This window comes from Acanthisitta chloris, unplaced genomic scaffold (genome assembly GCF_000695815.1).
Source record: "Acanthisitta chloris isolate BGI_N310 unplaced genomic scaffold, ASM69581v1 scaffold1927, whole genome shotgun sequence".
NCBI classification, from domain to species: Eukaryota; Metazoa; Chordata; class Aves; order Passeriformes; family Acanthisittidae; genus Acanthisitta; species Acanthisitta chloris.
Genome location: NW_008680706.1, coordinates 15,892 through 30,625, shown reverse-complemented (window position 1 = coordinate 30,625; position 14,734 = coordinate 15,892). Strand labels below are relative to the sequence as shown.

Sequence of the window (14,734 nt, the reverse complement as noted above, 5' to 3'; positions counted from 1 at the left end):
TAACCTAATCTGAGCACAGACTTCTGGAATACAAATGTATTTTCTTAGTTGCATGGCTGCTTCCAGATCTATTGGATTTTTCTTTTTATATTGCATAGAATGGATCATAGCAAGAAACAAAAGAAATGCAAAAAACACATATGAAGTAATATTTCCATTGGACAAACTGTTCAAAAGAAAAAAAAAATTTCTATGCCCAAATGTCCACGACACGTGTGTGCGTACATGCCTTCATATATATACATATACATCTCTGTACTGCATAAATAAATATATGTCTATATATGACTTAAGAAATTATGAAGTCAGAAATCCAATTCCACCCACTGTACTGTGTTTAATCTCACCCTGTTTCTTTCTGTCCCTGCCTGGTTTATACAGGAGTGTACATATATTCCTTGATGAGTGTTTTGAGATTGACCTGTTGAAGTATCTTACATCTTCTTTTTCCAGTAAAATTAATTCTAATTAGTAAATACTAATAGATTTCAGTAAATTATTCACCTTTAGTTCACAGGGAAGAGGCAGGACTGTGGCTACTATTCTGTATATTTGTTTTCATTATCCTTCCCAAAAACTTTTGTGTCAAAGAGAAAAAAAACCAGAAAAACCAAAACCAGAACTCACCTGACACCTTCATTTTGTGATGACAAATCTAGTGTTTGATGTTTCATCCCCATACTTTATACTTCAAATATTTTATTGAGGAAATAACGCAAATCTAAGGTGCACTTGTATTTTAGTTTTCCTTTTCAGTTATGGATAAGTTGATAGTCTAGGCCCTGGTCATGCTGTCATTTGTGGTCAACTCCTTCTTTAATTTATGTTATGGACAATAAACTGTCTCAAAGCCAAAACCACATAGCTTTACTGTTGTTGTCTAGAGTCTACCATTGTTTAAAATAAATTGGCTTTCTGGTAATCACATGGTAGTTGTATTACAAGTATGTCTGGTGTGCTTCCTCTTTTGGGCTTGCTTATTAAAGGGAAGAAAAGTTCTCAGAAACTGGTGGTGGATGAGAAGCGACTGAATTGGCAGCTTTATTATCATTCAATATTTTTTTTCTGACAAAGCCATAGGAAAAGAAGAAAATTACATGAAGCATAATGAGAGAAATGAAGGGCTTCAGAGGAGTCTTACTGCACCGAAAAAAGTTCCATCTCCATCCAAAGATATTTTGGCCCTTCGCCGTGGTATTGTAAGTTGAAGTTCATCCCCTTCTTCTAATTTTGCAATGCCTGGCAAAAGATTCAGAATATTTTTAAGTTAATATTTCAAATACATTATTGTCATAAATGGTATGCAAAAACTCATTACGTGTCATCCTGCAAATTAAAGCATGGCTTGTTACTTGTGCTTTTTTATCTTTAGGCACAATCTTGGAGTACACAGACTATCCAAAACTGACACTCAACATCCTCTATGAAGCTGGACTCACACTGCACTCAGCATAAAACAGTCCTCTTAAGCAAACACTGCAAAAATTTATAACAGTGGTGTACCCAGATTCCTCGTGTTATGGTGATGTGATAGTCAAGGTCAGCGTTGGATATTGCTTGTCCTAGACCACTCTCTTCCCACACTACTGGAGGAGGTCTCATGAGCTTTACTAACCTAATGAAGTTACCAAACATCAGCTGATCCACTGCAACTGCAGAGCAAAAAAAGTCTGCTTCCTGCCAGCTGCACATCAGCTGAAAGCATCTTCTGCAACCACTGAGCCGAGAACACATCTAACATCTGCTGCGACACATGCTCAGTAGCATGGGAGACAGCACTGAGAATTGTTTTGCCAGGTGGAAACAGAACAGTAGGAATTTGGGAAGCAGGACCCGTGAAGTGGCAAGATTGAGTGGAGATGTTTGTTAAGAATGGGGAGGAGTAACACAAGGGTAAAATAAGAGGATAGAAAAAATTGAAGGTGGTTATGATGCCAGAAGGGGCAAAAAATTAAAGGAATTGTTTGGACAGTCTTAACTGCTGGGACAAAGTATTTATTTTTTTGGAATTTGTTTATATTTGGGGAAAAATTAGTCTTCTGCCCCATCCCATTTGTTTAATGTCATTACTTGCAAACAGTCAACTCCATCACTCAATATCACCCACATTTTTATAAGGCATTGTTTTTATTCGCACAAATCTTACTGGAAAATAATTACATAGAAAACCCTCAAATCCACCATTATGGTGAAAATACAGACATGTAAGAGCTGCTGAATGAGGTTTTATAGGCCTTGACACTAATTCCTTAAATGTTGCTGCAGGATTATATATATATATTGAGCATTGATGCTCCTGGACTTGTATTAAATATTTTAATTGGTCTTTCTTGTGGTGTTTGCAATTTGTACAGTCAGAAAGAGCTCCTTATAGGGATTAATTAACTATTTTTCATCTAACCTAAGAGTAAAAATGCAGCAGCCATTACAAGGAGTAGAAAGAGCACAGTAATTTATGCAAAGATTGGATGGCTTAAATTCACATATGACATTTTAAAGCAGAATATGCCTCCTAAATGTTTTGCTGAGATTACTAAATGTGGAATTCGACTCCTTAATTGAGCTGAATTCTTCAAAAAGGACAGTACATACTCCATTTGTTTTCTTCAGGCATCTACCTGAAAGCATCAAAGTCTCTAACCAGGGAATTGTATAGATCACCAAGTTAGATGCATACCTTGCAACTGCTGATGCTTTATACCAAAACATATTTAAAGTATTCCATAATTTTGCAATTTACCAGATCCATGAATTCAGTCCTTTTTCTTTACAACTGCCAAAATACTTAATCACCCAACACTACAAATTCTATTTGATACAGCTTTTTTTTTGCAAACAAAGAAAAGTAAAATGTAGATATTTACCAGCAGTATAGCAAGAATTATTTGGATAAGACTGTGGCATATTTTGGATGCAACGAAACAATGTCACCAAGCTGAGATCATCACCAAACACATGAGCCTTCTTCCTCTGTATCAGGTGTCCCATAGCAAATGTTGTATCTGTATATAAAACCTACAGAAAGAAGAGGTGCAGACTTCAAACTTATTGTATGGAGGCATTAAAAATTCCTTACAAAAGTCAGATGCTGAAGTGAATTGAGCTTTCTCACCTGGCCATATATGAAAAAATAACCTGTTTCTTTGATCACTATTTTATTTCCTTGTTCTTCCAGAGCTGTTCCACGTTTAAAGCTCAGAAGCCAAGGGACAATGCTTGAATCATCTAAAAGAAACAATAATTTTGGGTAATCAGAAAAAAAAGTTATTTGCTTCATTTTCACCTGCCAAAAATTAACAAGACTTGGTCAAGACTTCCAGTCTCAGTATCTGGATTTCTCCACTGAACAGATTATATTTGCAAGAGCTATCCAGATGCAGGGACCTCTTTGTTGTTTGGTTTTGGTTTGGTTTGGTTTTGTTGTTGTTGCTTTTTAATTTTAATTTTTAAATTTGTTGGCAAAACTCAGTTACTGCTCTGACATTAGATAAAATTTGCTGAAATAGTTAATCCAATGAACAGTTAGCTATAAATCATGGAACAGGTTCTTACCTTTCTGTTGGACATCACTTTTGCTGTCAGCAATGAGCTGCAAGCAGGCCTGCAGCACTGCAAAGTGAAAGCATTTGGAATCAGACAAACACAAATCAGTAATAGAATAGAGTAAGCTTATGAAACTACTGAATCAAAAAACAAAGAAGGATATGAAAGAAATTTTCTCTCAGTCTCACCGCTTATTTTAAAACATAATCTATTGATTTCAACACAGATCTTACTCAAATGTGCCAAACCAAAAATCCTATCACAACACATACAGGTAACTTGCAGAGATCATCCAGCTAAGTGGGAGGCCTCAGACAGCAGCACAAGAAATATTTGCTTGTTTTAATATCTGGTCCTAATATAATTGAAAAATGTAGCAGCAAGTCAAATGAGCTAGAAATCATCAGATCAATTAGCCTGGTTCATTTTCTAAGCAAAAGCTCAACAAAAGTCCCAGCCCTGTCAGCTTTGACAGACAGCAGATTTTCTAACAATGTTCACTGTATTAGTTAAAGAAATTACTTTCCAGTCATAGTTGCTGTAAAATATTAGTCATATATGTTGGTTATGTGGTACTTTCATAATAAATTCTCAAAATCCATATATATGCACTTTCAATATGTTTTCAGATACCTACACACAATCAACCCATACTGAGACTAGGAAGGGAGAGAGATGACTGTTAGCAAATTATTGCACAAGTAACAAATAGTATCTGTCAAAACTATGTCTTACTCAAAACTGTAGAGACTGATGACACTAATGAGAAATTAGGAGTTTGATCAGAGAAAAATACTGCAGAACATTAAAATATAGACTCACAAGCAGAACAAAGATCTTGTAAAAAATCTGCTAAGCATAAATGTCATGGAAGAGGATAAAAGGAAAAAAAGGACAGTGGCATTTTCTTAGAGCAGGTTTCAATCAAAACATCTTGTTCTCATGCTACATTGAAGGCTGGAAAACTAAGTAGCAATAATTACTGAATTTGACAGAGACCAAATGAGTTTACTAAGAGTCAAGAGAAGAAAATCCTGCCATGGATTGTTGTATCTTCATGTTGTTCAGCTCTTTTCAGGTAAGAAAGCTGTGGGTCAGATTTGGCCACTCCTGCTGTAATGGGCTGTGCCATGGATCCATGGGATCCTGGTTTTACATCTGCCAGTGGTACCCACGTGTGCAAGCAGGTGTCCAGCAGCACAAACCTCTCACTGCACAGCTGGTACTGAGAAGATTTGGGCAGAATGCAGCCTCTTTCCCCCTCTCTAAGCCTCCTTTCCAAGGGGTCCTGCTTGAAAATAGCAGAAGAGGGCTGGATGCTCACCAGCACTCAGCAGTGCCAACTGGCAGCAGACAAGGATTCAAGTGCACATCTGGGAATGCTCCAATGTCACAACGATCACACAACCTGCAACCCCTTCTTATGTTAGCAGGATTGCTATCCTCCAAGTTCCTGTCTCTTACACTGAAATGTGTCCTTGAGTTCTATCAATACTCATCAATAATGTGCCAAAATTTTCAAACCAAGAATTTAAAGACATCTGAATTATCTGCCTTCTGATAAGAAATAGAAAAACCAAGCCAACACAAAATTGAAAAAGGTATTACACTTCAGTCATTTTTCTATTACACTTGTGAGTGACAGAATTTTCTGGAAAAGAAGCTTTCAAATAAAACCAAAATGTGATTTTCTGGAGTTGCACAACAGAACACATCAGGCAATTTATTTCATAAGGTATCAATTCACTCTGCTCTGGAACAAAATGCCTTTCTAGCAAATGGAATTGTCTGATTCCTTAGTGTTTCAGTAAACTAAATCAAAACTTTAATCCCTGCTTTTAAAAGAACTCAGTACTGTGGCCACTGGATTTTCCACTAACCAAAAGAGAGAATTTGTGCTTATTCACACTAACTAGCTGCTATCCATCTGGATACCAGTGAGTAGGGTCCCCAGGCAGTGAAAGCTATGACTACTTTAGCATCTCTTGTTAAACATGCTCTGCAAACTTGATGGGCATTCTTGAAATTATCCTGATTCACAGTTTTGCAATTCTAGATTTATGTGTCAGTTGTTTGCAGCACTGAAATACTAGTTAGCATTGCTGAGAACATCTACACAGTGATTAAAATCCACACATTCAGCACAGTCCAAAATCATCTCCATCATCTTAAAACACATACCAACTCTGCTTTATTCTGCAGATATCAGATTCTCTAAAAAAAAATAAAAATCTCATCTTTTTTTCAATGTGTGCTGATAGACATAAGGCTCCACAGAATATAAAAATCTTGTTTTTCATGGAAAAAAATGGATGCAAAACAGTATCCTTCATGACAAGAAGGAAACAAACTAGCACAGTGGCCATTTTACCTACAGCTACAAAGGTCAAAAAAGGTCTAAAAAAGTACTTGAGGGATTGAACAACAACATGCTTCAAAAACATGTTCAGAAGCCAAGACTGACACATAACTATTTCCAGTTTATACAAGTACTTCACTTTGACCTCAATGGAACTACATACATGCCTAAAATTAAGTAGTGCATTGAAACAAATTCTGAGTGTTAAGGAGAAGCTATGGGCATACAGAGTATATTTTCTGAGTAAATTAACAGGGATTTTCTGTAAAAAGGTAACACTGTTAAGAATTGCTAGCAATTCTATTTCAAGAAGGACTCTAATCTTACCTTAAGTACAATATGAAGAATATATATATTAAAAAAATGTGTTTCATAGTTACTATTGGTACTGAGCAAAGTAAACCAAAAGCTCTAGCTGAAGGCCTTTCAACCCAGTGTAAATCAAACCTGAGCACCATCTTTGTAGTCTAAAGGATTTTTGAATAATTAATAATGAAAGCAGAATACAGGATTTATAAAATACATCTTGAAAATGTGTAAAAATATTAGACTGTATCACCATGAGATCTAGCTGTATAAAACTGTATATCTAGAATGATAAACTGTTCCCCATCTTCTTCTGACTTTTACATAATAGCTTTACTTTGACAAGCATTTCTTTTTTATCCCTGATTTTAATTGCTCTGCTGTCTGTGGGTCGACAGAACATTTCACAGTCTGTCTTATTCCATGAACAGATCAGCCAATTCTGAAGAAGTTAAGAGTCCAGATGCCTTTATAAACCACAGGCAGCACATGAAAGGATGTGTTCTCCACCAGTTGAGCAATGCAGCCACAATTTACAAAAATGCACAAGCTTTTGCAGCAGGACAGGAACACAACTTTCTGCATGTCTGCATGATTTGAGACCTGATATTGGTAAAATCAAATTGGCCCTCACATGGAAATTTTCTTGTTATTTAACTTACATACTCATTTTAATACCTTGCAGTCACACTTACCAATCCATCCAAACAAAATTTCAAGCTTATAATTTGTGAGCTCATGCATAAAATTTAAAGTATTGATATCTGAGGCCTGAGACATCTGTTCCAACTTTTGCTGAAATAAAATCTAGGAAAAAACCTGACCATGAAACAAACAGACCTGCTTATTTAGGTTCCTTCTTTGGTCTAGATCTGTTCTCTGTAGCCTTCCTGAAACATATTTGAACACTAGATAATTTAATTTATAAATGATAGGCATGTTCTTGAACCATTTGCATTTCTTCTGTCCTTAACTTCTTCATTTGTCATCACATGAGATCTTATCTCAGTTTTTTGCTTGTGCATTTTTGTAAACTGGTGCTCATGAACTCTACCTCAGCAGAAACCAGGACAACTGGTTAATTTGGTGCTCTTTAATTGAGAAGTCTTTATGTGACATTAATTATGGATTCAATCAGTCCCTGCATTAAAATGGCTCAATCATAGTCACAGGTATGACACAGATCAAACAGATATCTTCAAAGTATTGGTAGCATTAGTTTGACCTTAACAGAATTACCACTAACATCTCACAATCACAAAAACAAGGAAATAATTTACTGGGAATTAAGAATACTTTATGTAGAATTCTATTATACAGTACAAAGCTGAATATTGTTTTTAAAAATTAAAGCCTATTTTGAGTATTTTTTGATTGCACAGTGTTCTGCATAATACACAGCACTGATTCATTCATTCATTCAGTGAATTCTCCATGTAAAATTGCAGGCATTGCATCAAGTAATTTTCTATCTTTTCCATAAAAGGGTCTACTTTCATTTGAATTTGACTGTTGTCAGCAGAAACAAAAAAGAATAACATATTTTTAAGAAGTAGGTGTTTTGGGGTTTTTTGAGAACTTTTGTATTTCCCCTCTTCAGACAATAAAGTAAGAAGTCTTTTGACTATTTGGTAAGGGACTTTCATTTGTGGCATTTGTTTAGGCTAGTATCAAAAGGTTATGTACCCTAACTCAAAGATCACTAAAGTCAAGCACCACTTGTAATAGTTCTTGCTATCCCACTGTCACAGATATCTAAAGCAACAGCATACAGAGACAAAACACTTCTAACCAACAAATATACCCGTTTGCCAGTATGGCAATTATACCCAAAACAATGGCAAAATTCTCACAACTTATACACCATGCTTGCAAGGCAAGAGTTATTTCCTGTGGACACAACTGATACAGGAGAATAACCTGGGAACTGCTAGTAAAAACAAATTAAAATTGCCAAGTCACATGCAGGTTAACCTGCCTCACTGCTTTGTGGAGTCACACAGAACTGCTCCTCAACTCCTTACGTACATCCAACCAGACAACCTCACCAGAACAAAGTAAACACAGTCCATGGGGGTTCCAATCTGATCACAGAATGTCACCTGCATTTGAGTTTACTAAAGACCTGATTCTCACCTCCCTAGACCATGGGAATCATAATCCTGCAATAAGGATTAGAATGAGGCACAGAGGGAGCATGTAAACGAAGCTTGACATTCGTACATTGAAGAGGCTTAAGCAATGGAACTTGTATCTTGTTCCTGGACTCAAGTGCACATGTGGCTTAGAGAGAAGGACACAGGCAAGGCAAGCAATAGTTGTGAACAGAGTATAAAATTCAGGAGTGGTTTTTGGTGTTCAGCAGTTTTCCCCTACAGGTAAAATTTATAAGAGAAAGATAAAAAAGAACAATTATATCAGTTCTTATGTGTCCTGATATGACATTTTCCAGAAGAGGTTAGATGATCGATCTGCCTGTGTATTAATAACATGTACCTTTCAAAATCACTCATTAACTCCTACTCATTCTATCAAGAACTCTGGGTCTGACTGCTAACTGTGCAGCTTTTTTTGGAAGTGATGCTTGAAACCCATCTCTTCAACCTACTTGAGCTGGAAATTTTCTCAAGACACAAAATCTGTAACTACCGATGACTAATAGTTTTATGCTCAAACACAGACAAATGCATACCCCATAAAAATATGAAAGAACAACATTGTGTTAGATGCATTTTCATTCAATTTTCATTTTTATTAAAGTGCTAATTTGTGGCCATTTTTATGCACACAAGATCAAAAAGTAGAAAAAAATTAAAATGGAAATTCCATATGTTCAAGAATAGCTGTGCTGGGCCTAAACAGAATCATGGGGCATCTATTCCTGAAATTTAATAACTAAAGTCTAAAAATAAAATAGGATTTAACCAGAACTTTATTTATAAACAAAATGATAGTTCTATATTTTACTTGTGCTCTCTGCTGAAGCATAAGAGAAGCGATTGTATATCACTGACATTTTCAAATATTAACTTTCTAAAGAATTGGTCTGTGTTAAAGTAAAATGATGAGTCAACAATTAATTATGAGAACATTCTACTCTGAGACCTTGTTGAAGAAGAAATAGGACAAGAACAGGCACTTCACTCAGAACCCTAATTTATCTGCCATTATAACAGAAGGAGTGTCGCACACCTGCAGGATGATTTGGAAGCTTCTGTGGTTCTGGTACCCTGATATGGATGTGAAAAGATCAAAATGCAGGGCCAGTAATTCTGTGTACATGACCAAGTAGCAGACTGAGTTCAGTACCATGAACAACACCATGTTGTCTTCTTTATAAAACTTACTCTGCTAAAACAAAATTTAACGCTGACTAGTAGGTTCATAGTAAAGTCTGATCGGAGGAAATGTGACATCTTAGTGAACTCTGACAAGCTTAATTGGTTGTAACTAGAGCAGGCAGAAAGGTAACCTTAACAGATGACCTTTGATATAAATGCAAGATTTGCAATTTACTTTTTCTCTTTTATTTATGTACAAAAAATATGAGGTTTATGTTAGAAAACAGTTTTGTAGTAGGTAAACCTATGTACCTTTTCTCTTTCATATGAATGGTCATATTCTGTCACCCATCCTAAACAATTTTAAAGCCAGCTCTATCTTTAAAAAAAAAAGTTTACAAAAATAAGTAGCTTAATTAGGACTTTATATGAATAGAGGTAAGTAGGTATAACCAGAGGTGGCTACATGATAAGAACAATCTTAAGCGTACCCAGAAGTACATCTGAAGAGTCCCAAACTCCCATACACCCTCAAATAGCTATAAGAAGAATGATGAAAGCTACTGCAAAAAAAACTGGATCACTTGCAGAGCACTGATGCTAGAACATTCATTTAAACAAGATATGACTCCATATTTGTACTTTAGATCTGTACTTCAGATCTAATTTTTATTTGGGAGTTGCTAGGGTGGGGAGAGCAGGAAAGGTCTGTGGTTCCCGTGGTAGGAAACAGGCTACAAGAAATACAATTTAAGCAATCATGTCCTCAGTTCTGTTTGCGAAATCTTTCTTAGCTAAGACCATGAACCAAAGATCACTAATGAAATAGAATAAAACCCATATAAGCCTATGGATTTTAGGTGTTCTTTTTTGAGAATATTGGAAGTAAGTAGAGTGATTATACTCTGGAACTTAAATTTCCTTGAGCTTACTGAAGCTCAAGTGAAATATATTTCACATTAGCTGGTCACTGAGAAACACATTTTAAGCAAAGTTTCATTTAATTTTTACCTACAAATTGCTCCATTTCAAATTAATCTCTTAATAATTTATCAGCTTTCATTAGTTAAACAATATCAAAATATATGTAGAGGAGTGAACTGATTTAGCAACTCAGGAGTATTTTTAATTACTCAGTGCAATCAGAGTGTGTGCAGATTGCTATAATAAAATTCTGAATTTCATCCTATAAGGCATTGTTGTGTTTAAAGAAAAGAAAGAAATGGAGGCATTTTATCCCTAAAGGAAACAAATATATCCCATTAATATGTCAACATTATAATACACATCAGAGGTCTTTTATGGAGCAAGGTCTCATATGTGTTCTCTGCAGAACCTTTCAAAAAGTCCATAAAATAAAAAGACCAAATCTTACTGGATAGGCATTCCTTTATTAATTTTGCTAATTTTATTAGTAGGCTGTTTTAGTGTATAAGTGATGCTAAGCTTTGAATCCCTTGTAGTCTGCCTCTTTTATCAGGTACAAGTCAACCTTTCTCTTTGAAAGCTCCTCCTAAAGTTCTCATTATTTCTCTCTTTTAGGATGAGCATGTTTCCCAGAAAAGTGAACTGACATTTTAAATAATAGATTTTCCTCCCTACTATTGGTCAGAGAAGATTGAGCAATTTGAATTATTTAAAATTGCCTTATTCAACTCTATCACATCATCAAGAAATACCTGTGTCACAAGAAGCAGATTTGGGATCTAATGTTCAAAGTTCAACCTGCAGGTAGCATCAATACCTGGTACCTTAAACAGTGTGTCCCTGCTCATTGCAGAGGGGTTGGCCTAGGTAGCCTTTGAAGGTCCCTTCCAACCCAAACCATTCTGTGATTCTCTATGGTAACCATTAAGGGAATATGTCTATGGTTAACACCATCCATTCAGCAATAATTGTGAAAACTGGAATGGGCCTGGGAGCACGGACCGGCTGACAGGAGACACGAATCAAGCACTGCTGCTTTTCTTAAGAGAGTATCCAGCTGTGGCATCTCAACCGACTGCACTTACCTGTTTCTTCTGTGTGGACAACAGACCGTCTGCCCCTGTTCCTACTCCCATTCCAGATTTCCTTTTGGAAGCTCTCAGCTGCACCAGGACCAGAAAGCCTGTTCTCCTAACATGAAGAAGAGAAGCAAGAGTCAGTGAAAGCAGCCCCACACTTGCTGATCCCCTGCAAGCCAAAGCCCACCCCAGCAGCTTACCTTCCTGGCTCCAGCTGCAAACACTTGCAGGAAGGAGGAAACAGGGGTACCTGCTTTGTTTTCATCAGGGGACACAGGTGGCCGGTCCAGTGGAGACCTTGCCTGGACCCTGTATATCAGCTCGCTGCGCAGATCTTCTAGTTCTGTTTTCAGGGTGATAACATGGTAAAGAGACACTGCTGCAAGACAAGAGGACAGGAGCATTGCAAGCCACAGGAATGTGACAGAAAAAAGTCCCGTGGTGCCCGAAACAGCAGCAGGGGGGGCAGAGGGAGAGGAGGCGGTATCCTTCTGTTGGATGACGTGCACACAGTCCACGGATTTCATCGCTGCTCTTTCCTTACTAAAGCCAGAGGGAGAGTTCAGCTGTCCCCTTCCGAGGTGCAATCCATGTTACCAGTTGCTCTCTGAAACTAAGGGCATCCAGAATAAGTGAACAAAACGCCCAGATCATTTCCTGTCATATGAAGCCGTTGATAGCACTTTAATGTACAGAGTGAACGTCTAAGATTCGGTCTCCGCTTTGTTTTCACCTTTCTGTGCTGCATTTTGGAAGTGAACACTTTCTCATGAGCCACTTGCTCAATCTACCTTCCTCCTTTCACTTTCAGCTATTTATTTATGTGGCAGCTTGCTATAACCGTTTCCCACAATCTTTGAATTTAGGCACAGCCAGTACCACTGTTAATTTAGAGCCTTATCTAGAAGTGCAGAAAGTTTCCTGGCAGCATAAAATCCAGTGCTACTTAAAAGGCATGCACTTATAACAATGCACGTGCCTCTGTGTGTGTGAAGGCATATAGATGTACTCTGTATATATTTACATATATGCATTCATATCTGAAGTGCCAATATGCCTATAGAGGGGATAAATTATTCAAACAAAAATTTTTGTGGTTTCCTAAACACAATATTGAAAAGTATTCCCAGGTGTGAGTCACAAATTGCTGATCTCTCAACTGTGTAAAGCTGCAGATTCTCCAGTTCAGTTCAAACTAACTTGAAAAGGAATGACATGTTATTAAATTTATCTAATATATACAGTTTTTCTACAGAATTAAAGGACCTGGATGAATACAAAATGGGACATAGAGAGACAGGGAAGAAACTTGAAAGGGGGGATGGGACTAGAAGAGGTGACAACTAGAAGATGGAGAAGAATAAAAGGGGAAATAAAAACAGGGAGAAAGGGCAGAGAGGTATAGAGAAAAAGTAGTATTTAGATAATTTAAAAACTAAAAACAAACGAAAAAATTAAAGAAGCATACTGACATTTTTCAGGTGAATCCTGACTATCTGGTTTAAGCTCATCTCTTTAAGACTTTACTAGTCCTTTCACCTTAAAACCCTGCATTAGGAATTCCTTTCTTCTCTGCACCTGTAAAGCTACCTAAATATCTGAAACATGTTCATATGCTTAGTGTACTCTCTTCTCACTCAAAAGTCAAGTTTTACCCCTGTCTTAAAAGTTTCAGTGGCCTGGGACAGAAAAAACAAAAGTTCAAAAAGCATCACAATTAGGGCTAAACTTAACAGGTCAGTCTTGCTACTAGAATTAGTAAGGCAAGTAAACTTTATCTTTGCAAGAGAGAGAACTTTTATAGGTCAAGTCAAATACTTGTAATGAATCCTGAATGGCAACACATATCAGACTAGTTCAGATGAAGTTAATTCAGTTGGAAAGGAGAAGGAAGAAGGAACAAAGATAGGGTAACAACTTCCGTAGTTTCTCCAACTTCTATTTCTTAAGGCTATAAGAAATTTAGTGTGTTTATAAGCTTCATCTTCCGTTACGATGCAAGGAACTCTCATCCTTGTTTGCCACCACTAGCAAACACCCATATCCCACAGAGACAAGTAAATCTGTTCCTAAATGCAAAGGCAAAATTATGCCATGTATCTTAGCATGACCCTAGAAGCCACACACATACTGTGAATGCAGTGTGGGATGGAATAGGCATAATATCATACCATTTCTGTACCTATTTTCAGGACTAAGTTAAGGTGTAAAGGAGGCTTCATTTTTAAGGAAATTTAAGCTGGACAAAGGTAGCCTTTTTTTTGACAGAATAAGTAATTATTAGAACTAAACAGACATGCCTTGAAGTATCCCTAGACATCAGAACATTACCAGCCTAGTACTGTGCTCCAAGAATAAAATAATAATATGACAGTTGGTAAAGAAGTGGTATTTAAGAAAATGAAAGCAAGTGAGAGAATGAAAGTTATAACTAGCTGTCCAGGAATACCAAGAAACAACTGGCCAGTGAGGTCTCTGTGGTCACTAACATATCAGAAAATAACAGACAGGTGTATAAATAGCAGCACTCTAGTTGCTTCTAGAGAAAATCTGTTCCCAACCTCCACACTTTCTATAAATGGGGTCATTACTTGGGCTGACAAAACTGTAGTGACACAGAGGACTTTCTGTATGACATCTGGCTTTGTCTTGCTTATCATTCTGGTCAATGAGAATTTCAAAGGGGAGATGAGGAAAATCACCACAGTCCACAATGGCAAATTGTTATATTCAACACATATTTGGAGTTGAGCATCAGAGAGATCATTCTGTTTGCAACCTTGTGTTGTTCTGCAGGTTCATAAGCAGTTATGTGGTTTGAAAGGAAATATAACTTCAGACAACTTTTGTGATGACAAAAACATAATGGAACAATTAAAAAATGGCTGTGAGAGATCAATCATGAAAAACAACATCAAGTGCCTTTACATATACTTAGCTCAATAACTTCTGTTTTAATACAATCAAATGAAGCTTCAGTCAATTGCAGACTGACAATTGCAGTAAAGTAAATCACCAAAATGGCTTAAAAAACCCCAACCCAACCAAAAAACTCCATACTGGTTACAGAGCCTGGAATCTGGAGTTGGTGTCTCAGTGCTCGACTCTATGCTGTGTCATAACATGCTCTCCTTATGATTCCTCTTATCAGCAGAGCTGCAAAGTAGCCCTTAGTCTGCTTAAAGCAAAGCCGGTAAGATTGCCACGTATGCTATCTCTGCTGTGTTTTAAAATAAGGC

General features: G+C 36.9%; 1 protein-coding gene across 1 annotated transcript; it reads right to left on the bottom strand.

The window, feature by feature from the left end:
• Positions 1-707: 707 nt before the first annotated feature.
• On the bottom strand, positions 708-12,105 carry TNFSF13B (tumor necrosis factor (ligand) superfamily, member 13b). The gene is made up of 6 exons (XM_009077779.1): positions 11,696-12,105; positions 11,502-11,607; positions 3,553-3,609; positions 3,113-3,225; positions 2,865-3,015; positions 708-1,239 (listed from the first exon to the last, which is right to left on the bottom strand). Exons 1-6 carry the CDS (start codon positions 12,020-12,022, stop codon positions 1,127-1,129), a joined length of 867 nt encoding a protein of 288 aa, XP_009076027.1. The 5' UTR covers positions 12,023-12,105; the 3' UTR covers positions 708-1,126.
• Positions 12,106-14,734: the final 2,629 nt, after the last annotated feature.